Consider the following 26,161-nt stretch of genomic DNA (forward strand, 5'->3'; position numbering starts at 1 on the left):
GGAGCCGATATCCCCACACCTCTAGAGGGGCTGAAGCCCCAAGCCCTGAGGGGGGCTGAAACCCTGAGCCACACACCCGGCAGAATTCCAGAGCCCCCAGCCCTAACCCTATATTTGAAAATATAGAAAACCCAAAAATATTTAAATTAATGGTATTCTAATATTGTTTAACAGTGCGATTCAAACTAAGATTAATTGCAATTAATTTTTAATCACTTGACAGCCCTATTATTATTAATAATAATCTTATCAAAGAATGAAATCAGGTTTGTTTGTCAAGACCTATATTCTAATATATATTTACCCACAAAAGCTGGGTATCTAATATTCAGTGAAGTCTTGCTTTTTCTCTTTAATGACCGGTTCCCATGGATAGATTCAGTTATATTCCTTAAGCATCCTATCCTAGGCTCACTTGTGGTTTCTGCTATAATAAATAAGACATTTGGAGCCATGAAGGTGTCTTCTCTCCCTATGTATGGAGTGTAGTTGTAGCTGAGTCGGTCCCTTGATATTAGAGGGATGAAGTGGGTGAGGTAATATCTTTTATTCAATCAAGTGGCTTTAAAGCTTGTCTCTCTCACCAACAGAAGTTGGTCCAATAGAAGACATTATCTTAATCCAGTGGTTTTCAAACTTTTTTTTTTGTCGACCCAGTTGAAGAAAATTGTTGATGCCCGTGATCCAACGGAGCTGGGGATGAAGGGTTTGGGGTGCAGGGGGTGAGAGCTGCAGAGTGGGGCCGGGAATGAGGGGTTCAGGGTGTGGGAGGGGCTCTGGTGGGGCAGGGGGTTGGGTTGTGGGAGGGGGTCAGGCCTCTGGGCTGGGGGTGCAGACTCTGGGGTGGGGCTGGGGATGAAGGGTTTGGGTGCAGGAGGGGGCTCTGAGTTTCGGGGGAGCTCAGGGCAGGGGATTGAGGAGAAGGGTTGGGGTGCGGGTTTATCTTGGGTGGCTCCCGGTCAGTGGCACATCGGGGATGCTAAGGCAAGCTTCCTGCCTGTCCTGGCACCGCGGACTGCGCTGCGCCCCGGAAGCAGCCATCAGCAAGTCCGGTTCCTAGGTAGAGGCACACAAGTGGCTCTCGTCCACAGGCATTGCCTGCCCCAGCTCCCATTGGCCGGTTCCCGGCCAGTGGGAGTGTGGAGCTGGTGCTCGGGGTGGGGGCAGCATGCGGAGCCCTGTGGCTGCCCTGCACAGGAGCCGGACCTGCTGCTGGCTGCTTCTGGGGTGCAGCGCAATGTCAGAACAGGTAGGGACGAGCCTGCCTTAGCCAGGCAGCACCGCTGACGGGACTTTTAACGGCCCAGTCAGCAGTGCTGAGCATAGCCGCCGTGACCCAGTGCCTTACATTCCACGACCCAGTACTGGGTCATGACCCGCAGTTTGAAAACCTCTGCCTTAGTCCCGATGAACAGGCATTCTAAGTGACTGGATCTGTTTTTGATGAAAGGTTATTCCTTGGCTGCTCTAGTTTTAAAAGGTTCTAATTATTGGGTAGTTATGGCCAGATATAACCTTTCACTTAAAACTAGTACATTCCTGAGGACAAAAAAAGGAGTTTCTGGAATTTTTCGGGGAAGACCAGAGGGCATCCAAACATTACCTTTGGGCTTCCTTTGATATTTCAGTCACAATGGCCTTAGATACATCTGTATCCCTTAAGAGATGTTCCTGGATCAGGAGTTGTAGTCTTACCGTGAAGGCCCAGACTAAAACTGTGAATTTGTCTGACTCAGACCTGAGCGGCTATGCCTTCAGAAGACAAGTTCTGGGAAAAAATGAAATCCACAAAGTCCCTGCCCAGGTCTCTGAGCTCGAAACAATTTATTTCCATACAAAATCTTATAGACTATCCAGGGGTCAGATATTACAGTCTTCCTTTGGAATTGGCCATCAGTCCAGCAAAGATCAAGATAATTTTGGAAGCACTTCTTTTCTTATCAGAAGAAACAAAGGTCTCTTAAATTTTGCTTGCAGAGTGCTGTTTAACTCTTTAAACCTATCTCTGCTTTTTAAATGAAATCTGCTAAAGCAGATGGTCCTCCTTAACCTGGTTATAATACTGTCTTTCTCTTCATGTAGTTCTGATAAAAAAAGGCTTTAGAACCAGGTTCAACCACATCAAAGTGTAACAGTGGCTGTAAAACTGTGTTGTTTTAAGTGTGTCAATAGGGCTTCTGTCTACACTGTACCATTTCCTCAAGTTGTTATAGAAGTTAATTTCAGAAGCACTTGTCAAACTGGCTGCTAAGAATTAAAAAGTGGTTTCCCAGGGCAGTCAAGGTTTTGGACACCTGTATTGCACTTGGCAGAAAAGGCAAAATGCAGTAATACATCTCCAAATATGTTCCTCCAGAATGCCACAGCTGCTATAAAAGAAGTTGTAAATATTTGAGCTGAGACTTCATTAGCTGCAAACTGCAGCAGAGAAGATACACAGTTGTATTTTAGGAAGTTTGCTGCAAACTTTTTCTTATAAAGAGCTATTGTATACAAATATTGATTTTGGGACTTAATGAATAATGTTTTCAGCCATAACAAGATGACTAATACTTCTGGGTAACAGTGTTTAAAAAATGATTTACCTGACTTTTTCCCTGGCTCTCATTTAAAAAAAAGGGGCGGGGGGCAGGGGCAAGAAGGAGTGATATGGCTGGGATTCCATTATTGCTCAGTATTGGGGTAGGGTGCTTTATTTTTAAGAATCTCCCTCATTACTACCTTTCCAGCTTCCCAGAAAATACTTTAATTGATCTCTTCCTTATTATTTTCTTCTATATATTTCTGATTTTTTACCAGTTTTTGAATTCAAATGGGGTTATCCAGAAAAGCTCCAGTCTACTGCCAAGGCTCTTTGTTTTTCCACTCGATCCATCCAGTCTTTTATTCTAATATATGAAGGGGTATGATCAGACCAAGTTATAAATCCCAGATTAGCTTTTTTGACCAAATTAGCCAAGGTGCAAGAACTAAAATCATATCATTCCTGGCATAAGATCCATGAGTAGCAGAATAGTAGTTCCGGATGTCCACATTCATCTGACGGACATCCTCCAGATCCTCATTTTCTATGACAAATTTGCTCTTGCTCCTCTTGAATGCCCTCTGTGTAAATTCGATTGATCCAAAGTGGAATTAAGCACTTCATTAAAATCTCCCCCAGAAAAATATCCCCTTCCGTGAAACTTCCTAAATCCATAAAAAATTGATCAGAAAAAAAAGCTTGATCTTGGTTGGGAGCACATACCTTGGCTAAGATGAGAAGGGCCCCTTAATTAAAATTAGGCTTGTCAGAATTCAATTTGTATTTGTTTTAATTTTGACAGATACTGATGGTTATTTTTAAGCATTTTTTTCTCATTTTTATCTAATTACATTTTTACAATTTTGCAAAATTATGGATTTTAGGGTTTTTTTTAGATTTTTACTGACTTACCTTTTCACAGTTACGGAAAATTATTCAGGGAGCATGAGACCATGTGGGAGTCAGACAATTATTTAATGACAGTAGATGTTGAGATTCAAAATGTTAAAGCTTCATAACCATTAAAACACAAATTATCAACATATGAAAAGTAAATATCCTTAAACCAAACTCTAATAAATTCTCAAGCAGCATTTTTCTTACTTTGCCTATCTGTACATTTTGATTATTCTTGATGGAAATATTTTTCCCTTGGTTTGTGTGGGTAAAATGAAATTGATGTTTACCAACATTGTACCAATAAAAATCTAATCCTTCCAAGCCTAATTAAAATATATCTGTCCTCCATATCTATGAGTTGTGCTGAAACAATAAAAGGGAAGTGTTTAGTAAAGAGAATTGCCACTGCTCTTCTCTTAATTTCCCTGTAGAGACATACAATAGCTGTGTCCAATAAGTATTTGGGTGTTTATCATCATATTTCTTCAAGTGTGTTTCCTGTAAATAGACTTTACTAGGAAAATCCTTTTTTTCAGTGAGCAGAATACCTCTTTTCTTTTTGTTAGATTGTTCATCCCCTTCACATTAACAGTCATGAGATTAATAAACTCACTCATGAGTACCACATCTTCTGTTACCAAGTTTATTACTCTTTGTTAAAGGCAGTGAGACCCTCCAGCTAGATGCCAGGTCTCCATTACATTTACTCCTCTTCTTTAAATAAGACATTTTAGATATAGTACCCATCATACACACAATAATTTTAACACTACCACATATATTGCTTTTCCTTTCTTTAACACTATATTGTTGTGCCCTGACCCTAAGTCTGATTTACTGTAAATTTTAAAATTCTGTGCCCAACATTTTATGTTAATATACTCTTTTATATTAAAACATGTAACAATATTTATCATCTGTTTCTGATTTCTTGTTTCCCTTCCTGTGCACTGCTCCATTGTCACTATGTCCCCTCTAACTGTGGAAGCCTGAGCTCATCTTACTTCCTTCATGGACATGTTAGTACCCTGTTCTGTTGGGGAGGGTGTCTTTTTTTATATATTCTTAAGAACCAAGCTTTATCTAATCTTATTAAACATCTTTATAACATAGGGCATTATGAGATTATTATACCATCTCTGAGTTCATACATTCTTAAAATTTTCCACCATAGGTGACCCTTCTCCAGTTTATATAAATTTTGGAATGTTTATGACAACTCTAAAATCAAACTTGCTTCACTTGAGGAGATCTGGGTCTCCTAATTTGTTACTAATTTTTTTCATAATATAAATCACAAATTCAATTAACTATAATATTTACCTAGTAAGTATACTGTATCCATGTAGAGTAAAATATCCTCCAAGCTACACAGCCCAGTTCCCATCTTATAATACCCCTTTATCATTATAAACTCATGGATATAATATCCATTATCTATTATAATGTTGTAGCCCATATACTAATCTTATTCTTTTGGATCAGGACTGTTTCTTCTATTCTCATGATTGTCCTGTTGTCTTAATGATGCATCTTTTTGAGCTGTTCTGGCTCTCTCTGATCTCACTGCTTCCCAGTGATTTCTTGGTGACCTGTAGGACTGATGCCCTTGATCCCATTCAGATTGTTCTTGAGCTGATTTGCATATTCTCATGTCCAGAAGTACCTGTTTCCCTTCATTTGGATCTGAGATAGACATATATCTTTCCTTTCATTGAAAGGACAGTCTAACCTCTATTTGTATCTTATATTGTTCTTTCTAAGAATTGTGGTGATGTTCTCTTTGCTTTTTAAGGGATGAGGTTTCCAGCTCTGGGAAAATTTGTATGGGGTGGGTAAGAATCATCATTATTAATGGTTCAGCGCTCTCTTCATTGCCCTCAGTATTTTATCCTTGTCTTGATAGTAGTGTAGATAAATTATCACACTTCTTGGTCAGGAGCCAGCTGAGGCCCTGGGGAAAAGGGATCTGTCAGCCTGTTCAGTATGAATGGAATCTTTATTTCCCAGTTTTAGTATCTCATGGTCAATATCATCCAGTACATTCAGCAAAGTTCTCCCTTCAGTTTCCTTTGTAATATCTTTAATCCTTATGTTATTCATGCAGTCTCTATTTTCCATATATTCCAGCTGTAATTCTATTTCTTTTTCTCCTTTTTCAGTTATTTGGATTCTTTCATCTAGATTAATCATGCTCTCCGATGGCTCATTTTATCCTGTTTCCACATGTGATATTTTCCACATGTGATAATTAATCTCATTAATTTAATTTTTTTATCTTTAATGTAAGCCTGGAACCAGGGGGGTGGGCTGGATGGAACTCATTCTTCATCATCTTATTCATCTTTTCGATTTTTAACAGTAGATCTTTCAGGCCAGTCTTAGTGACTTGTGATTCTCCATCCACTAGTTTGTTTGCTGGAGGGGAAGTTACTCTCTTTCATGGCCATGGGTCAAGGTTCCTTCCCCACTCTGAACTCTAGGGCACAGATGTGGGGATCTGCATGAAAACCTCCTAAGCTTACTTTTACCAGCTTAGGTTAAAACTTCCCCAAGGTACAAACTGTTTTACCCTTTGCCCTTGGACTTTCGCTGCCACCACCAAACGTTTAACCGGTTACTGGGAAAGAGTTGTTTGGAAACGTCTTTCCCGCCAAAATCCTCTCAACCCTTGCACCCCACTTCCTGGGGAAGGTTTGGTAAAAATCCTCACCAATTTGCATAGGTGACCACAGTCCCAAACCCTTGGATCTTAAGAACAATGAAAAAGCATTCAGTTTCTGAAAAGAAGAATTTTAATAGAAGTAAAAAGAATCACCTCTGTAAAATCAGGATAGTATATACCTTACAGGGTAATTAGATTCAAAACATAGAGATTCCCTCTAGGCAAAACCTTAAGTTACAAAAAGACACAAAGACCGGAATATCCATTCCTTTCAGCACAGCTTATTTCCTCAGCCATTTAAAGAAATCATAATCTAATGCATCTCTAGCTAGATTACTTACTAAATTCTAATACTCCATTCCTGTTCTGTCCCCGGCAAAAACATCACACAGACAGACCGAGACCCTTTGTTTCTCTCTCCCCCCAGCTTTTGAAAGTATCTTGTCTCCTCATTGGTCATTTTGGTCAGGTGCCAGCGAGGTTATCTTAGCTTCTTAACCCTTTACAGGTGAAAGGGTTTTTCCTCTGGCCAGGAGGGATTTTAAAGGTGTTTACCCTTCCCTTTATATTTATGACACCATGTCTTTGGGTTTTTTGGGGGCAGGGAGGGAAGATGACTGATCTTTGTATTGGAAGATTTCTTTCCTTTCCCTAACATCCAGATCTTCTTGTCGTTCCTTTTTTTCTTGTTGAGTCCTTCTCAGGATGGCTGCTGCCACACTTGCCCTTTGTTTGTCTGACCTTTCCAAATGGCTGCTGCCATACTTACTCCCCCCAGCCACCAATAGTACAATTTTAATAATTTTTTTAACTTCATTGCACTCACCCACTCTCTCTTTGCAGGATAATGAGGGTCCAGTTCAACATCGCTAAGCTTGCAGAGTCATTTTTAATATGTTCTGCAGGCTGGTGGTACTGGATTCTGTTGCTGGACATTCTCCTGCTGAAGCTGCTCTCTGGGGCTGGGATCTGCAAGTTCTCTTCAGTCTTCTCTTTTTCTTTTCAAAGCTGGCTTCATGGGTTCATATTTATGTCACAGATCTGTGGATTCAGACTGGCTGCTTCTTTTTGTCTTCTTAAATTGCTTTCATTTATTCCCCCTTTGTTGCAGAGAGCTGGATTAAACTTTGCTGGTTTAACCATGCCCTAGAAAGGGGTACTTTTCAGTGGTTATGTAAGTGCTGGTGGATCACTGTGGATATTTCACTGACAATGTTGACTGGTCAAGAAGATGTATGATGCTCACATCTTTAGGAATACAAGACTTTTTGAATGGATGGAAACAGGAACTTTCCCCTCAGATTGGCACATTCATATGTGTTTGATTACAATGCTAATAGTGATTCTTGGGGACCCAGCCTACCTTTCTGCTTCCCTGGCTCGTGAAGCCATACACAGGCCAACTGGACAGAAGCAAGGAAAAATTTAACTACTTTTTAAGCAGGTGCAGGATAATTGGTGAATGTGCATTTGGTAAATTGAAAGGACACTGGAAATGTCTTGTGACTAGGCTAGCTCTCATTGAGACAAATATTCTTATTGTTATTTCTGCATATTGCATTTGACTGTTTTACATAATATTTGTGAAGCAAAGGAGGAAATGTTGCCTGTAGAGTGGAAGGGGTAAGTGGAAAGACTGCTGACTTTGAACAGCCAGACACATGGGCAGTCACATGAGGACTTTGAGATGCTGTATGGCTGAGGAAGGCTTTGAAAGTGAACTTCGAATAGTGTGCCATAGCATGAAAGTGTGCTGCTGTGTGCTATTTTGTGTAGTTTTATGAAAAACTTTACTTGGCTTCTATATGAATTGTACGTGTACTGTTAAAACCCAGGATGGGAGAGATGCTTCTTTTGGGGATCAAAAATGATGTTTTATAAGAGAAAGTAAATAAATATTATTTTCACAAAATACAACTTTATTGAACAGTAATCAACAATTGAAATATTTAAAAAAAATTTACAAAGTGCACAGTGCAGAATGTTCCTATATGAACCACAGGTCATATCATTTTTCTTGTTTTCTGCTGGGGTTGAGTGGAAGGGTTTCTGTGTAGGCTATGGTGGGGCCTTCCCTGGGTTGTGTGTATGGCACATGGCCAGGGAACATAGAATTGTCTATACATTGCAATGGCTTTAGGGTGTCAATCTTTGGGCATTTTCCTCCGTAATGATTTTCAGTATCTGAGTTTGTTTGAGGCACTGCATTATGTTTGGTGTGCTTCTCAATGCGTGTCTCATTTCTTTGGCCTTTCCTCAAGCATGCTCTTCCTCCAATCCATTGTCTCTTGCGAGCTGGCCTCAGAACTCCTGAGAAGATCTGAAAATGCCTCCCCGTCCATTCTTCTTTCTCCTGATTATGCTCAGTCTTTCAGAATGGATGGAGGGGTGCCTGTCAATGGTACCCTGGCTTAGGCCACTGATAAACAACAAGTGAGAAAGATATTGTTATATTTAGAGGCTTACTGGACAGAAAAAAATAAGTCAGAAACTCCCTAAAAAGTTCCCATAAAGATATTCATAAAAGCATGAACTGTGTCTGACTTGCTTCAGGGATGCTTGGTTTAGGAAGTTCAGCAGCTCCCATCATGGTGAGTATATGGGGCACTGTTCAAAGCCTGTAGCATGTGGGATGGGGAGTGGACTTTCAGGTGTTCTGGTAATAAGAGTAGGCATAGTGCAGTAAATATTGCAGAACTTATAATCATAAAATGTTGGTCTGGAAAAGGTCATCTAGTTCTTCCCCTGTACTGAGGCAGGAATAAATATACCTAGAACATTCCTCTCTACTAAGGGAGCTGATGTTTGTGGCAGAAGGGAGTTTTGTTTCACTGGAGGCAGAACTGCCACTGGGTTCACTGCTGTTTTAGTGTGAATGCCTTTTTAAAAGTTTGTTAAAGGCACCTAGAGTAACACATGGGCACATTTTGCATATTTTACTAGACATGTAAATCAAGAAAGACAGAAATTAGTTGTTATTGGCTAACTTGTTTCTTTTTTTCCCCTCAGGGAAAGACCATGTCTGTAGATTCATTGGCTGTGGAAGGAATGACAGATTTAACTATGTGGTCATGCAGCTGCAGGTGAGTTGAACTAAATAGATTTTAGGGATTTATTTTTTCTCCAAGCATGTATATAGCAAAAAATAACCGTGAAATTTTAGAGCATGGTGGATAGTAGAAAACAGGTCATTGTTATGGTGGGGTGGTGAGCCAAGGTAAACTGAATATTTCATATTGTTACCATCATCTGCCAGAAAGAAGGAGAAATCTCACAGGTCTTCAGAACAGACTGATTATTTTAGTGAGAGAGGTGTGATGTTTTCTGAGATAGTTTACATCCTTCTGAAAACTTTATTTGAAATTGGAAGATAGCTTAAGATGTGCAGAACTGCTTTGGGATAGATTAGTTTTTTCAATATATGTTTTTAATCACTTCTCTAATGAAAATACATTGATAAGAAACTTCCTGTGTAGGTTAAGACTCAATCCAGAGGATCAGACGACCTATTCTGACTGATTGTATATGTCAGTTATACTAGATGTATCATGTACCTGTGCCAGAGAATTTTCCCTAGCAGTACCCATAGGGGTGGCCATGCCTGTGCCCTGAGCTCCTTGTGCTTCAAACCAAGGGTATAGAGCATGGATCTGCCCTACCCACCTCTCTCTTCCTTCTTACCAACGGTGGTTAGAGCGTGCTGCCAGTTGTTCCTTTGTGAACATGGTGTAAGTGTTTTGCTTCTGAATGGTACTCATTTTGGGACTTTCTTTTCCTTTTCCTTTTCTCTCTCAACTCAGAGCTCCACCCAATATTGGGGGAGCCTATGCTTAGGTCCCTTGGGTTTAAACTTTGTTCAGGGTGTTGCAAACTGACCGCGACCCTCGCTCTTGTGGCCTCAAGTTTTTTGGTGAGGGTCACATCAAGGACATGTGTCCAGTGTGCCAGGGCTTCAAGAGCAGAATCAAGAAGTTAAGAGAAAAATGCCTCAAGTATATCCTTACTGACGCCTCCGTTTTGCTGGCATTGGTACTGCCTTGATCAGATAGAAGGAGTTCCTCCCCGTCCAGGAGCACTCCCCTGCCTTACCGGAAGGCAGGGAATGGAGGAGATCTCCTTCACCAGGACATTCCTTGAAGAGGCATAAGTGCTCAGAGCCCTCTCAGCATCTGAAGTCAAAGAAAGGAACAGTTTAAATGGTGTCATAAGTCTTCAGTGCGGGATTCTTTAGCTGCAGACGTGACCCACTCCAGCACTGAAGATAGAGTGGACCCTCCAGCTTGCTGCCCTTGGTATTTCTTTCTAGTGGCTCGATCAGTGCAGAGCCATTGATTCCAGTTCCCCAGCTGGGACCTTGAAGGCTGGGTATTTCTTCAGAGCAGGTGCAGGAAGAGGGTTGATCATCACTGAGCAAACGCTTATTTCAGTACTGACCACCCTGGAGGCCTGCGTGGCTGAGCGTTTCGGTACTGCCCTTTCCAGTTATTCAGACCAGTAGTGTCTTGTCAGGGCTATCGTACAGTGTACACATGTTGCTTCCCATGCTGGTGTCTAGTACCATATCCTTTTACTGTGAAGCTGGCTCTGAGACCATCAGCAACCACTCCACCTCAGTGCATAGACAGGAAGCCACTGAGGTTGCCACTGGTACTGCAGTCTAGTCAAAGATATTGGACCTGATCTCTGATGATGATGTTTGGTACTCTGCCTCCCTGGCTGGTAGAGTACTCATATTCCTCCTCAGACTCTGAAGTGGGCTCCAACGTCTCCCACAACAGGGAATCCAGGATGTTCTTCAGTCATTGTTACCCTCTCATATGAGTTGTCCTGACAAGAGCAGACCAAGGCATTTGAGGGCCTGGTTTAGGCATGATTGTCCTCCAGTACTGTACAAGCCCTACCATTGCCCCTACTAGGTACAGTGGTGGATGCCTCCAGAGTCTAGATAATCATCCCAGCTGCACTACAGAAATCAGTTCTTGAGAAGGTGAGCCTCTCCACCCAGTATCGACAGACTGAAGGAAGTCGGTACAGAGCAGCTGCTACATTACAAAAATACATCCCTTAACAATGAAGTCTCCCCACGTGGTATCAGTGGGCCTCTTGATCCTGGTTCTGACCCTCACTGATGAGGTGAGGATCAGAATGGCCTGTTGTTGGCTTTAGACAGGCCTTCTACATCTGCAGTTCTTGACCAGCGCCAGGAGGGTTGTAGCCTGCCTCCTTTGAATACATCCTCCACCTCCTCTCTGGAAGAAGCACTGGTACTGGAACCCTCTTCCTCAGTACCAGATGATTTAAAGGCCTATGAAGAGCTTCTGAAAAGGATGTCTACATCCTGGGGATACAAATGGAGCTTGTGGAAGAAAATCCACACAAGCTCAAAGACATTTTACACCTGGCTACGTCAGGGAAAGTTGGTCTCCCTATAAATGAGAAAGTTATGCTGCCTAATAAAACTGTGTGTCAAACTCCATTATCTCTCATGCCAGTGGCAAAGTACCCAGAACCCAAGTACCAGGTTCCATCTCAGGGATCTAAGCAGTTTTTTCATATTCTATAGCAGTGGCAGTTGTAAATGAAAATCACTACCATGGTAGAGTAAAAGTGACTCCTAAGGACAAGGACACAAAAAATTTGACCTCTTTGTCAGAAGAATTTGAGAGAGGGGTGGGAGGCTATGCAGTTGAAAGGTCTGCTATACTAGCTTCCTTGGATGCAGCAAGACTCAGCTGCCAGAGTCATGACAATGGTGGTAACCATGCACCGTGTGGCTTGGCTCCAGGATTCCCACTGAAGTCCAGCAGACTATCAAAGACCTCTCCTTTTAGGGCTGTGGATTGTTTTGTTTGAAAACAGATGATTAACTGCATACATTAAAAAAGCTGTAGGGCAGTGTTCAAGTCCCTGGGTCTGTAGTCACCAGTCCCCAAAAGACTGAAGTTTTGTTCTCAGCTTCCACCAAGTCAGCAGTACGGTTGGCGTAGACACCTGGATCAGAATAAGTGGACATACAGGCAGGAATGGAGGAGACTTTCCCATCATCCAGGCAGCCACACCTCTCTAAACAGCCCATTTGAATCTTCTGTCAAGGACAGCATACTGACAATATCAGATCTTGCAAACTGTCTTCCTCCCTTTCGGAGCCGGTTGTCATATTTCTTAAGTGCATGGCAATCCATCATCTCCAAGAAGTAGGTGCTACAGCACAGTGGAATTGGGATATACCCTCCAATTCCTGTCCTCCCCCTCCTTTCCCACCTATCTTCCCTGTCCCTTTTCAGGAAACCATCTAACAAATCCAGTTCTGAGATGAGAGGTGCAGACTCTATGTTCTTTGGAAGCCACAGAAGAAGTACTCCCTCAGTATCAGGGAAGAGGATTGTACTCACGATACTTCCCAATACCCAAAGCAAAAGAAGGCCCAGGCACATTCTAAGCCTTCAAAACCTAAACAGATACATCAAAAAGTTGTGATTCCACATGGTCTCCCTCACAATTATTATCCCTTGTTAGATCTGGGAGATTTGTCTGCTGCCTTTCATTTGAAGAATGCATGTTCCCACATCTATATGACCATTCACCATGTCCACAGGAAATTTCTAAGGTTTGTAGTAGGAGGGGACCACTTTCAATTTACACTTCTACCCTTCGGCATTTCATCTGCTCTGAGGGTTTTCACTAAGTTCATGGCTATGGTGGCTCTGCTGCTGGCATATCCAGGAATATCGTTACCAGATGACTGGCTGCTGTGAGGAGTTCCTATCAGCAGGTATAGGAAAGTATTCATCAGACATTCCACCAGTTTTCATGCCTAGGCCTGGTAATCATAGATTTTAAGGTCAGAAGGGACCATTATGATCATCTAGTCTGACCTCCTGCACAACGCAGGCCACAGAATCTCACCCACCCACTCCTGTAACAAACCCCTAACCTATGTCTGAGCTACTGAAGTCCTCTAATAGTGGTTTAAAGACCTCAATCTTGATCTCCTTTAGTAGGTAACTGGCCAGCAGCAGTCACCAGATACCTCCTGCTCTGCGGAATTGACTCTAGTACCCCTCCAAAGGATAGAATTCATCAGAGCAGTCCTAGATTCAGTTCTAGCCAGGACCTCCCTGCTGCTTTCAAGATTTCTAGCCACATGAGAACATCTGCCTATCCCTGAAGAGCCATCTTCATACATCAGTAAGGCTCCTGGGGCATATGGCAGCATGCACGTATGTGACCCGACATGCCAGGCTGGATCTCAGGGGGTTACAAACATACCACCCTCAGGTACATCACCTGGACAGCCTAATATGTATCCCTGGCAAAATCTTACCCTCGTTGGGTTGGTGGAGGAGCCAAGACAAGGTTTGCAGGAGAGTTCCTTTGTCCCTGCCTCTTTCTTCCATAACTGGTAACGGACACGTCAGACATGGAGTGATGAGTGCATCTGGGAGCCATGCAGGTTCAAGGCTTGTGGTCCATTCCAAAGACAAGGCCTACCCATAAACATTCTCAAGCTAACAGCAATATCCAGAGTGTATCGCCAGTTCTTACCACATATATGTAGCAAAACTGTCTAAGCAAGTGCTAACACCACCACAGTGGTGTTCTACATCAATAAGCAGGAGGCCTCCAGATCAAACAACCTGTGCCAGGAGGCAGTCAGGCTGCAGAACTTCTGTATACAAAATTACTTGATACTTGTAGCATCACACCTGCCGGGGGTTCAGAATGGTGTAGTGGACAAACTAAGGAGGTCCTTCACCTTGGATCATGTGTGGTCCCTCACCAGGTCTGTTGTAAGAACAGTGTCTCAAGTAGAGGGGGGAAGGACTGTTTTCTCTAATCCAGTAACTACTAGGTTCTTAAAAGATCTAAATAGACTGTTCCCACATATTAGGGACCTTGTCCCAGAGTGGGATTGAACTTAGTGTTATCTGCCCTCATGGGTTCCCCTTTTGAACTGTAAGCCACTTGCTCATGGTGGCATCTTTCAATTAAGGTGGCCTTTTTAGTAGCCATCATGTCTGCAAGGAGAGTAGGAGAAGCTGCATGGCCTAGTAATGGATCCTCTATATACTATTTTCTTCAAGGATGAGGTACAATTTAGGCCACACTGAAAGTTTGTTTCCAAACTAGTGTTTGACTTTCATCTCAATCAGTATATGTATTTACCAGTTTTCTTTCCAAAGCCACAGGATCATAGGGACAAACAAAAGCTCCACCTGCTGGATGTTCAAACAACTTTTGTGGCTTTTTATTTAGAAAGAACAGAGCCCTTTTGGTTCTCTTTCCAGTTATATTTATTGTCTTTGCAGAATGAATGAGGGGCCATCCTGCAACAGTGCAGTGGCGGTCCAAATGGATCACTATCTCTGTTGTCATGTGTTACAATGTCAAGGGTGTTAGTCCTCAAGAAAAGTTGTCTACACATTCAATCAGAGCTCACTCAGTACCCACAGTGTTTGAGTAACATCCCATTGTGGACATTTGCAGAACAGCAATGCAGTCCAATCCACAACTTAGCTAGACATTGAGTGATTACTACTGCGCCAAGGGAAGATGCTAATGTAGGAAAGCAGTTTTGTAGTTCCTCTTCCAGTAAGACTCCTAGCCCCATCTCCATTGGAAATTGGGAGTCACCTAGTGTAATATACATATGCAGTCACTCAAAGAAGAAAGAACGGTTACTCACCTTTTTCATAACTGTTATTCTTTGGGATGTGTTACATATATCCATTACATGTCCCTCCCTCCTTCCCCAATGCATCAGTTGTTCATCTAAGGATCTGATGTGAAGGAACTGAAGAGCAGGCAAGGTGGCTCCTCCCTTTATGCCTTCTTGCTTGGACCATGACCCCAGAGCACAAGTGTGGCCACTCCTCGGAGTACCATTTGGGAAAACTCTTCCGAACTGGTGCATGAGATGCTCATGCACCTAATGTAATGGACATATGCATTGCATCTCAAAGAACAACAGTTACAAAAGGGTGACCAACCTTTCTTTCCTGTAGAAAGGGATTGAAATGGGGATTAACACTCAAAGCTTATGCTCAAATAAATTGGTTAGTCTCTAAGGTGCCACAAGTACTCCTTTTCTTTTTGCGAATACAGACTAACACGGATGCTACTCAAAATCATGGGACTTTAGGGAAAAATGTCTTGACATTAAAAAGGACCTGAAAAAGCAGTAGGTTCTGATACACACTGCTAGTCATCCAGCCACTTGGATATTCAAAAAGAAAGAAATATAAAGATTTCTGTGAAAACTTATGTTGTGTTTTTATTCTCTGTGGTTGCCAGACACTCAGAAGGTAACAGATGTAAGACTCTATCATAACTAGAGCTGGTTTGCTGACAATTAAAAAAAATCTCTTTTGTTTCAGTTGAATTGAAAACAAAATTTTTAGCGAATTGAAAAGTTAAACAAACTTTGAGATGAGTTGAAACAAAATGCGTTTTGTTCTGACTCTATTTTATCATTTCTATTTCAGTGAATTTGAAAAAGCTAAGGAAAACTAGTTTCACAAAATGGCAGGGAAAGGAGGTGTTCCACTTTCCTCATGACTGTTCACCCAGTGGTTAGGGCACTCACCTGAGATGTGAAAGGGCCATGTTCAATTCCACCCTCTCTCTGAAATGGAGAAGGGATTTGAACTTGGGTCTCCCACATTCCCTTAGCTGTGTGGCTATGGAATATTCTGATGTGGGTCCTTCTCAATCTCTCCTGTTGAGGCTATTCCAAAATTTATAAATAATTAAATAATCATTGGAGGATAGACTTGAACTTGTGTCTCCCATATCCTATGTGAGTGCCCTAACTACCAGACTATAGGGTCATTCTCACCCTCTTTCCCCTGGCCTCAAGACTATCCGTTTGAATTCATAGTGGCAAATTCATAGACTCACTCCAGAACATCACATAGCTCAGTGGGTAGTGCACTCCCCTGAAACGTGGGAGAGACACGTTCAAATCCGTACTTCACATCAGGAAGAGAGAGGAACTGAACTTGCATTTCCCACATGCCAGGTGAGTGCCTTAAGAACTGGGCTAAAAGATATAAGGAGACCACCTCCTCATTCTCTACCTCCAGCTTTTGAATCTAGTCCTCCTTTGATTTTGTCAAAATGTCCAAAATCTAAAATGGAAAATGTTGAGTTGGGTCAAAATGAAACGTTTTGTTTTGACATTTCCAAAACGTTTTGATTTTTTTGTTTGGTCAAAATTATTCTGCGAACTCAGTGCAAATTTACGAATGGTTTTAGGTAGACTGAAACTACAATTTCTCCCCAAAAATGTTGTCCAGGTCTAATCATAACTAATAAATATGTCAAAATCACTTTTCTGCTAGATCCAAGTTGGTGTGATTCAGGTTATCTGGAATCAGAAACAGTGAGTCACATTTTCAAAAACAGCTTCTAAATTTAACATCTGAAATATTTGGAGAATTTTGCATATAAATTTAGAACACCTTCTCCATCACTGAATTTTTAAATCAAGATTGGATGCTTTTCTAAAAGATATGCTCTAGAATTATTTTGGGGAAGTTCTGTGGCATGTGTTATACAGGAGCTCAGACTACATGATCATAATGGTCCCTTCTGGACTTGGAAATTATTCATCTATGAGATGTGGTGTCCTTGAAGAGTACAATGGGTGAGGGGCGAGTCCTTGGGTGCGTTTCTTAAGACTTCCGTTGTGAACAGTTTAAGAAAAGCATCCAGTGTTGTAGCTGTGTTGGTCCGAGGATATTAGAGAAACAATAGGGTGAGGTAGTATCTTTTACTGGACAAATTTCTGTTGGTGAGAGAGGTGTAAGTTGGAAAACTTGTCTCTCTCACCATCAGAAGTTGGTCCAATATAAGATATTGCCTCACTCACCGTGTCTCAGTTCAAGATAAGTAAAGAATTTGTTAACATTATCTGTGAATACTGTTTTTGGGACTGCTCCCAAAGATGTTCTTATGTTTTAATTAGGGTCGGAATTTGGCAGATCTGCGTCGGAGCCAGTCTCGAGGGACCTTCACCATCAGTACTACCCTGCGCCTGGGAAAGCAGATTCTTGAGTCCATTGAGAGCATTCACTCTGTGGGATTCCTGCACAGAGACATTAAACCAGTAAATTCCTTCTTAAGCCAGAACCAGAAATGAATATGTGGACCTTAGTTGACAGCATTAAGAAGAAAGGGCAGTGTATTAGATGTTAACTTTAAAAAGTCAGTAGGGGCAGAGAATTAGATGTGAATCTTTCAAGATGGATGTGCAAAATTTATTTAATTTATGCTAGATTGCAACTGGTATAAATGGCGGTCGTCTTCTAAGTGATCTTCAATTAGCATTTTCATCTGTCGGCTACAGAGACGGTATATAGCAGTAACTCCCACCACAGAATAAAATATGATTAGTGATTTTTTTGGACTATAGAAGCAAACTCTTAATGTAAGAAATCAAAGGGAGTAAAATTTAACTATAGGAAATATTTGTAAGAGTTTTAATAGTAATTTCATAATATTAAATCAATGTAATTTAAGTTGTGGTATGGAATCTAATGTATGAATAACAGAGATACAAACCATCTCTGCATACGGAAGAAAACTGTTATGTGCAGGTGACAGCCTGATATGCTAGGTTGTCAAAGCCTGAGCTTTGGATAAAATCCACTAAAAACAGAAAGCTTTTGGTTGCTTTAGTAAAGTGTAGGTACAGAAATTTTATTTGGGAAAAATAACATACAGTACATAATTCTGAAGGAATTCCTCAGCAGTTATTATGGTGTTTTGGTAATTGATTATTCAGTAATATTATGCTTGTTTTTGTTTGGAAGCCTTATTCTCCAACAAAGACACTAAATTTTCAATTTCAAAAAGAATGCACAAATTTAAATAAAATATATTGAACAAGCAGGATATTTAAGACATGGTCAGATTTAACAGGGAAGACTAACTCCTGAAGGTCTCAATGCTTTTAAAATTAAATATTTGCCTGATTATGTTAATAAAAGTATTATTTTAAATACCATGTAAAAGTGTTCCAACCACAAAAAAAGATAGCTACAGTTCTGCCCTTACATCACTTGCAAACTGGCAGTTGACTAATATAAAGTGATAAATAATAAGCTATACTTTACTTAAATAAGTTAATAGCTTATTATAGGTTGTATAGTATGGTTATAGCTTATAGTTTATTTTAATTTACAAAGTGTTTTCATTTGTTTTTTTCCCAGTTACCTCTATTGAACTGTAGATTTTGCATTAACCATTATGAATATTCTTTGGTGGAGTTTTTTTAGACAGCACTCTAGTCTTGTTTATCTCTGACCATCTGTCCATTTATTACTCCTATGGTTTGTTATTAAATTCCTTTAAATTACAAAGTGTATGTTTTCTTTAGAGAAGTATAAAAACTAGAGATGTCTATAAAGCTGTCATATTGCCTGTATTTTAAAGTGAACAGCAAGTGTTTTTTTTAACAATGAACTAAATTAAGGTTAAATAGCAGGCATTTAGTATTGAATTCCAGCATATAATCATTTTAAACTTGCCTTTTTTCTTTGTAAAATTATAACCAGAGGACTGTATTATCCTTGCTATTTAGTGCATTCCATATATTTTCTAAATGTGGCCAGGAATGAGCTCTTTACGGTTCCTTCTAAAGCTTCTATGTCTCTTCTGTTCTCCACTGCTGAAGAAAATACTATTATCCTTCTCCCTGTCACACAGATTCACAACCCCTAAGTTATCTTTAACTCCTCCTTCTCCTCCCCACACATGAAAAGGGTCAGTAAATAGTGTTCTTGCTTCCTCGACAACATACAGAAAATCCAACTCTTCCTCTCTTGTCTGAAAGTCAAAACACTTGTCCATACCCTGGCCACTTCTGTTTTAAGTAATGCATTCTTCTTCTCTTTGGAGTCCCTGATAACCACATCACTGACTAATTTTGTCAAAATGTAACAAGTTCTCTAGCTTGCCTGTTGCTCTGAACACATCTCTCCTCTATTTGAAACCTTTGGCTTGTTGCCCTTTGCTCACCTGATCCTTCCTTTCAAGGTCCTGCATGACTAAGATTCAGTCTATATTATCAAATCTAATTTCTTATTGTGTCCATCCTCTCCCCTTTCACAACTGTCAGTGATGTCAATTCCACTGCCCTCTTTTATTCCCTTCTTGCACTCCCAGGTTTGCGTCTCTCCCATGCATAAGAGATAACATGGGAAAAAAAACCTCCGACTTCACCAGGCTCTTACATTCCACCTAATGACCCACTTGTTCCATGAAGCCTATGAACACTTTGCCACAATAAGCCCCATTCCCACTGCTACCTTACTGAGAGGAAGGGATGGGATATTTAAAAAAAAATACAAAAAATTCCTGTGCCCCTCTTCTTTTGGTATTGCACTGTGGCTTGTCTTTTCTATTAATGTCAAAAATTGTAAGCTTCTTCATGCAGGGACTTTCTTCACATTTGTGCATTGTAGAGCAGTGAATGCATTTTAGCCTTTAATAAATAACAATAAATAGAGCTATCTTTTGAATGTATAGCGTGATAACCAATAAGAATTGCCCAATAAATTGTAGAGTGTTGTTTGATCATGCACTTAGTGAGAACCTGAATTATTTTTCTTTCATCTGTTTGTTAGTATCACACACTATACTTTTCCGCTGTGAAGTAGGTCTTATTTTTGGTATTTTATTTTTCTGGTTTCCTCTGAGATTATCACTGCATTTGTTAAATGCATGCTATATATTGCTGTACACTAAAAATGTCATCAGACTCCACTGTGAACATGTACAATTGAATTCCATACATGCAAAGCTCTTCTATTTTTTGTCACCATTATTTTCATCTTCTGACTTAATGTTATCTGACAAAATACACTGAATTTCATGCTCTAATTATAATGCCCAGCTAACAGGATGGTGTGATTTAAGAAATTTTCATTTTTATCCTTCATTCTTGCATTATATTTTTTTTTAAATGGTATGTCACCCAGGACTTCATTTGGGTGGTTCGTGGAGCCAGAGTCAGGAAGGAAATAGGTTGAGACGGAGATAGGTGGAGCATCAAACTTGAAAGGTGCGGAGACTGTGAAGTAGGCTAGAAGCGGAAGGTGATGATATGTGCATGATGGGAGGGCAAGGGATGGATGGAGGCAGCCTGGTACCTGTAGGGAGAAGAGTTTGGATGAAGCCAGTGGAGTTGAGGAAGTGTACAAGTCACAGGGAGGTGGAAGATGTTGCTGGTGGGGGAAAGTGATTGGGAACTTAAATATTGAGCCAGGACAGGAGCAGGAGCAACAGAGAGAACCACAAATTATATTAGAACTATTCCTTCTTTCTAAGAGAGGTGTTACATAACACAACAGCACATCTGGATGAAAGGGTTAAATTGCTTTCTAGGGATAAGATGGACTTTTGACTTGGAGTATTCTTTACCTACAGGTAAAAGTCCACATTATTTACTGGAGAAAAATGCCCTGAGCTCAGACCTTTAGCATTCCAGAAGCAGTAAGTCCAGTGGTGGTTACAGGCCTGTAGACATGAATGGGAGGGCATTGAAACTCTCTCTGCATAAAGAGAATATTGCAGAACACACATATTTCTGCTCCTTTTTTATTTTTATTTTTTTCGTCTACCCATTGGACCTGAAACTGCTGTATGTTTTTAATATTTTTAGTTTTTTCAGGTTTATTCAGCAGAAATGCTCTTTGTAGGTTTTAGAAAATTGATAGTTAAATTTGTCATTTAGGTTTTGTGTTCGTGTTTTTCCTGACAGAACTTATAAGCCTAAAAACTTGTTTCAAAATGGTTGGCTTTGAAATGGTTAAAAAAATCAAGTTTTAAGCATTGTAAAAAGTGATGGGCCATATTCTTTGCTTGCTTCTCATGGCAAGCCAGAAACAAATGTCTAGTTCCTGGTAAATGCCTTGATGCCAAGACTTCCAATCTTAGCCTCACTTCAAAAGTCTTGATACTCAAGGAATCTATATGTGCACTTGTGGATGAGCAATCTGACAAGGCACAGAAAAAGAGAAGAACAAAGTTATGAAATCTTAGTTATCTTGTCAAATGGATTTTATAAGTGTCCATGCCCTCTCTATACAGCTCTTACAATGCAAGTTTTTGGTACTGTCTTTGACACATCTCAAAGCCAAATTCTGCTGTGGAATTTCTGCTAGCATCCAAGTCTGATTTATCAAGACTATCCAAGTACTCTTCCTTGACCGTAGTATTCCTTATCTATTTTTAACTCTGATCTCAATAGCAAGCCTTTCTCAGTGCAATCCTTTGGTGTACAAAAATAAATAAATCCATTTGTTGACAGTCTATATGTAGTCAGACAACAAATGTATATGTTCCCAATTGTCCCTGTTTGTATCTGTCCTGCATGGAGGGAGACAGGTTGTAAGCATATCTCAGCCTTTCTAAGTTGGCCATGGCCCATGTGGATCTTCATTATAACATCTGTGGACTGTGGTTCCTTCTGTTTACAGAACCACTTAAGTTAATTCACATTAAAGAGTCTTTTCTGAAACACTGAATGGAGGGTATTCTTCTAAATTAATGTCACGCTTTTGTTCATTTCCAGAGTGAGAGTGTCTCAGATTCTCTGTCTAGATTTGAGTTGGAAGGTGAACTTGAAAGGTCCTGCCATTCCTGAACAGCAAATTTTTGTTTCATCTGTTCATCTCCGATGGATGATGTAAAATCTTACAAGTGACAATTTGTCAGCTCTCAGATGCTTTAAATGATCCTCTTTCTTCATTCAGAAGAAGGCTTGCAACCAGTTAACAACCTTGTATCTGACATAGACTAGAAGGCAGGTCTCCTATCGTTTTAAAGTCTGTCGATACGTTACAGACTCACTTGGCAACAGTCCAATCTATGATTAAAATGCTTCCCTGTGCACGTCTTTAATGTTCTTTTATTGACTCTTCCAAATTCTTTGGAAGTGAGACCAGGAAATGATAAATTTGGAATTCTAAGGACTTTCCACCTTGCTGCCCCTAATAAACAATATAGAATATTAGACTGCTTAATAGCTAAAAGGACACTTTTTTCCTTTGGCTCTTTTCACGAGTGGCAAATTACTAGGTTCTGGTAATTAGTTATGCCACTAGAACATTTGCCAGTGAATTATGACAAGTTAGGCAGCTAACTTATAAGAGTCAGAATTGTCTAATGACTCTTTTATACTAACTTTCTCTGATCCATCTATAAGCTTGTGCTCTGCCTCTGGCATTATTTGTTGTGGCTTGTTTCTCTTTCCAGAGATACAGAAGTTCAGTCTCTTTCTTTTAGAACTTCATCTGCTTTGCTCCAAGATGGATGATATCTTGGCCAAAGTTATAAAGACCAGGGCTACTGTTAGATTCACTGGTTTCATCCAAACTGGGTACGTGAAGTACCAGGCAGTAGAGACTCAGAAATCAACAATAGCTTTTCCACAGTCATTAGTGCCAAATTTCCAATATGGTGAATTCTCCCACTTGTACAGGGGTTTTACTTAGTGCACAGACTCTGGCTTCAGCTCTTTGGCCTAGCCCTGTTTTTCCCACTGATAATTTTTAAAGCTCGTTGAACAAGTCTAGGTCACATGGTTAAAACAAAAGTGACAGGCAGACTGTTATATTAGAAATGTTGCTGACAGCAGAGGAGCTGAACCAGTGCAGTGTTGAGAAATTTTAGGAAAAAAGGCTATGTAGACAAAACCCAAGAATTAGGATCTGTGGAGGCAGATGATGAACAAGAAAATGAAAATGAACTCTAACTGAAGTTTTCAGAATGTATTGCCTCCACAAATCCACACTCTCTCCCTCCAACCCATTTGTCTTTGAAGATTTTTTCTAGGCAGCCAGAAAAGAGGAGGGAGCATTCTGCATCCCTCTCTTGGCAAATACAGTGCCAGTATAATGTGTTCGTTTCTCCAAAGTTAATAGAACATGGGCAGAAGTGAAAATATAGACGGAAGGATAGAATAATGGAAAATGACATGCATTAATATGTGTATATTAATGATGTATACTTTTTTGTTTCTTTTTCTAGTCAAACTTTGCTATGGGACGTTTCCCTAGCACGTGTAGGAAGTGTTACATGCTGGATTTTGGCTTGGCACGACAGTTTACAAACTCATGTGGGGATGTCAGACCGGTAAGAATTTTTTTCACAATTATTGTAAATGATTATTAATTTGTTGTGATACTATACCAAAATCTTTCTGGAGACTGAATTGATACAGTATCTAAATTTGGTTCACTCTATTCCAGAACAGAGATGCCATATGATCTAGTGGGAAGTTCAAAGGACAGGAAGCCAGGAAGAATCATGGGTTCTTTCTTTGGCGTAAGACATAGATTTATTGTGTGCCCTTGGGCAGTACTTGAATGTCTTGTATATCAATCAATCTATACAGCTGGAAAATTAGGCAAAAAGCAGAACCTTGCTGAATAATGGATGTTACATCAGAGCTAAACTTTTCATAGTAAATAAATTACAGAAAATAATATAGAGGAGAAAAACTCAAACAGTACATTGAAAACATACAGTAGTTTGGAGAGGAAAGAATTGGGTAGAATGAAACAGAATATAGCTAAGTTTAGTTTAATATTGCCATAAGAAATACAGTAATTTTCAAATATGAATTAGGAATTGGGGAATGACTATGAGTTAGAGAGGATCATAGATACAGGGATCTGAATAAGAACATTGCAATAAGTACAGTAGAGCCTCCCTAATTCACTGTTGTTAGGGAGGGAGTCCATTGTGAATTCCTGAAGTTTGCAAATTGGGAAGTAAGTGAACACAATGTACGACGATACATCCTAAAATGTAGTTTATATGTTTAACTAGTTTTTTGTTTTAATGTTTATGGTAATATTGAATAATATAGTAGTCAATATTCTGTAGTATATTCTGTACATGTAATGAAGTTGAGTAATAGGAACATTCTCAATAGCATTTACAATTCAATCTTGGCTGAGAGGTGGGGCAAAATGGCTATTTTTGTGTGTACAAATTCTGAGGTGTGTGGATTAGCAAAGTAAATTAGCGAGGTTCTGCTGTACTCTATTCCTTCAGTCATAATGCTGGACATTGCAATGAAAACAAAGAGCAGGGGAGACCAACAGAGTGGCTGCAGCTGTTGGAAAGGTGAGCAAGTGGTTTTTAATTTTTTCATAAGCTTTTGTCTTTTTCTGTGTGTCTGGTGTTTACGGTTGTTTTTCTGACTTGTAAATTTGAAATGAAACAAATTCTTAGGATTCTCTGAGTTCAAAAACATACATCCACCAATGGTAGTATTTTCAGGAAAATTAAGAGAAATACTATATTTTCTGTTGCAAGCAGTTCACACAAAATTGTTTCTCTTATGAAAACGCATTTGTTGCCTTCGTTTTTCATTGTAGTGCCCTGCAGTATAACTGAAGTAGTTCTTTAATGAAATGTAGTCTATTTTCAGACTTTTCTGATGGTATAATGCATACTGTAATGATGATACAGCATCAGCAAGGAAAATGCATATTAGTTTTTATTTGCACTAATCAATCACTTGTGTCTTTAGGTTAAATAGCAAGTAGTTCTTGTTGCACCAACAAAATGACTACTAATAAAACTGAGTTGCATTTTCTTTAAGCAAAATATCCTGTGTGTTGACATAGTCTCTTCACTGCCGTATAGTGATTCTTATTCTGATCTTCACTAGATTTCCTTATAGGTTTTCTTAAATATATTTCACAAATAATCTGGAGATAGTAAAAAAAAATTCTCCAAAAATTTAGAGTTGTATTATTTTTTAAAATCTAATAAAATATGATAATAAAAGTCAACATATGTTATGGCGTGGTGATTGCTGCTCCATAGACATCCACGATATAATCATGCCATAATGTCCAGATATTGCATTCTTATTTTTTTTATCTGTGTGTTAAAATGTTGAGTTGTGATGATGCAAGTTCATAATGCAGACATTGTCAACTCAAGTCAGGAAGTCAGGTCCTCAATATTTTATTCCTCCATTTGATAACAAAGTTGGTTCTTCAAGGCTAAGTACTGCTGTATTCTAGTGAGTTTAAAGGTTTTTCTCTGCTATTGATAAGTGTTTTGTTTTGTAACTACTGGAAGTTCTTTGAACATGTACGTGTAAAACAAGAGCTAACTACTCAGTTAAAATAGAAAATCTGGGCCAGAGGCAATGTCTTATTTAAAAGTTGTTTTCTAGGAAGGTAACTAGTAAATTACATCTCTCTTTCAAAGTTGTTCTGGAAGAAAACTTCCTTCTTGGCTTTTGTGATTTCCTATTTTACTGCCAATAATTAAGACTAAGATTTAGCCATGGGTATTTTTAGTAAAAGTCATGGACAGGTCAGGGGCAATAAAGAAAAATTCACGGCCCTGATCTGTCCATGACACATAGCAAGAATGAACCCAATTGTGGCAGTACCACTTCATCACATATGTAGAAATAAGTAGGATATCTGCCTCATTCAGTGCCATAAATTCCATCATGTGGAACCATATTAACTTCCAGATGGTTCATCAATAGTATTAGGGAAACCATTAGGTCCAAAGCACAGATTTTTGCCTCTTTAGCTAAAAGAGTGATAGTAGTAGAACATAAGAACGGCCATACTGGGTCAGACCAAAAGTCCATCTAGCCCAGTATCCTGTCTTCTGACAGTGGCCAATGCCAAGTGCCCCAGAGAAAATGAACAGAAAAGGTAATTATCAAGTGATCCATCTCCTGTCTCCCATTCCCAGCTTCTGGCTAACAGAGGCTAGGGACACCATCCCTGCCCATCCTGGCTAATAGCCATTGATGGACCTATACTCCATCAATGTATCTAGTTGTTTTTTGGAAGGCTGTCATCTTCTTTGTGGGCAATCACTAAAAGGAGATGAGGCATGAATTTTGCCAGTGGTTTCACAGTATTTGCTGATAGCAGAGGAATGATGAGACTCGGGAATCCTGAGTTTATATTCTATGGGGGGAGTGAATTCTAGTGGTAATAGATCTTCTACACTTACACTCCACTTTCCTTCCCCCGAGACCTGATCTTTTCGGCCCCAGCCTCTCCAGCCTATCC

General features: G+C 39.9%; 1 protein-coding gene across 10 annotated transcripts in view; it reads left to right on the plus strand.

The window, feature by feature from the left end:
• TTBK2 (tau tubulin kinase 2) overlaps nt 1-26,161 on the plus strand; it is a 220,226-nt gene that overhangs the window by 98,095 nt on the left and 95,970 nt on the right. For 6 of the 10 annotated variants that reach the window (XM_043547834.1, XM_043547833.1, XM_037900388.2 and 3 more), the window contains 3 exons: nt 9,099-9,172; nt 17,059-17,199; nt 23,127-23,231. In XM_043547834.1, the coding sequence (XP_043403769.1) occupies nt 9,099-9,172; nt 17,059-17,199; nt 23,127-23,231 (320 nt within the window). Of the gene's footprint in view, nt 1-9,098; nt 9,173-17,058; nt 17,200-23,126; nt 23,232-23,347; nt 23,424-24,166; nt 24,231-26,161 lie in introns of those variants that run through there. The other 4 variants (XM_037900386.2, XM_037900389.2, XM_043547836.1 and 1 more) reach the window with 3 other exon arrangements.

The sequence above is a fragment of the Chelonia mydas genome, chromosome 6 (assembly GCF_015237465.2).
Source record: "Chelonia mydas isolate rCheMyd1 chromosome 6, rCheMyd1.pri.v2, whole genome shotgun sequence".
NCBI classification, from domain to species: Eukaryota; Metazoa; Chordata; order Testudines; family Cheloniidae; genus Chelonia; species Chelonia mydas.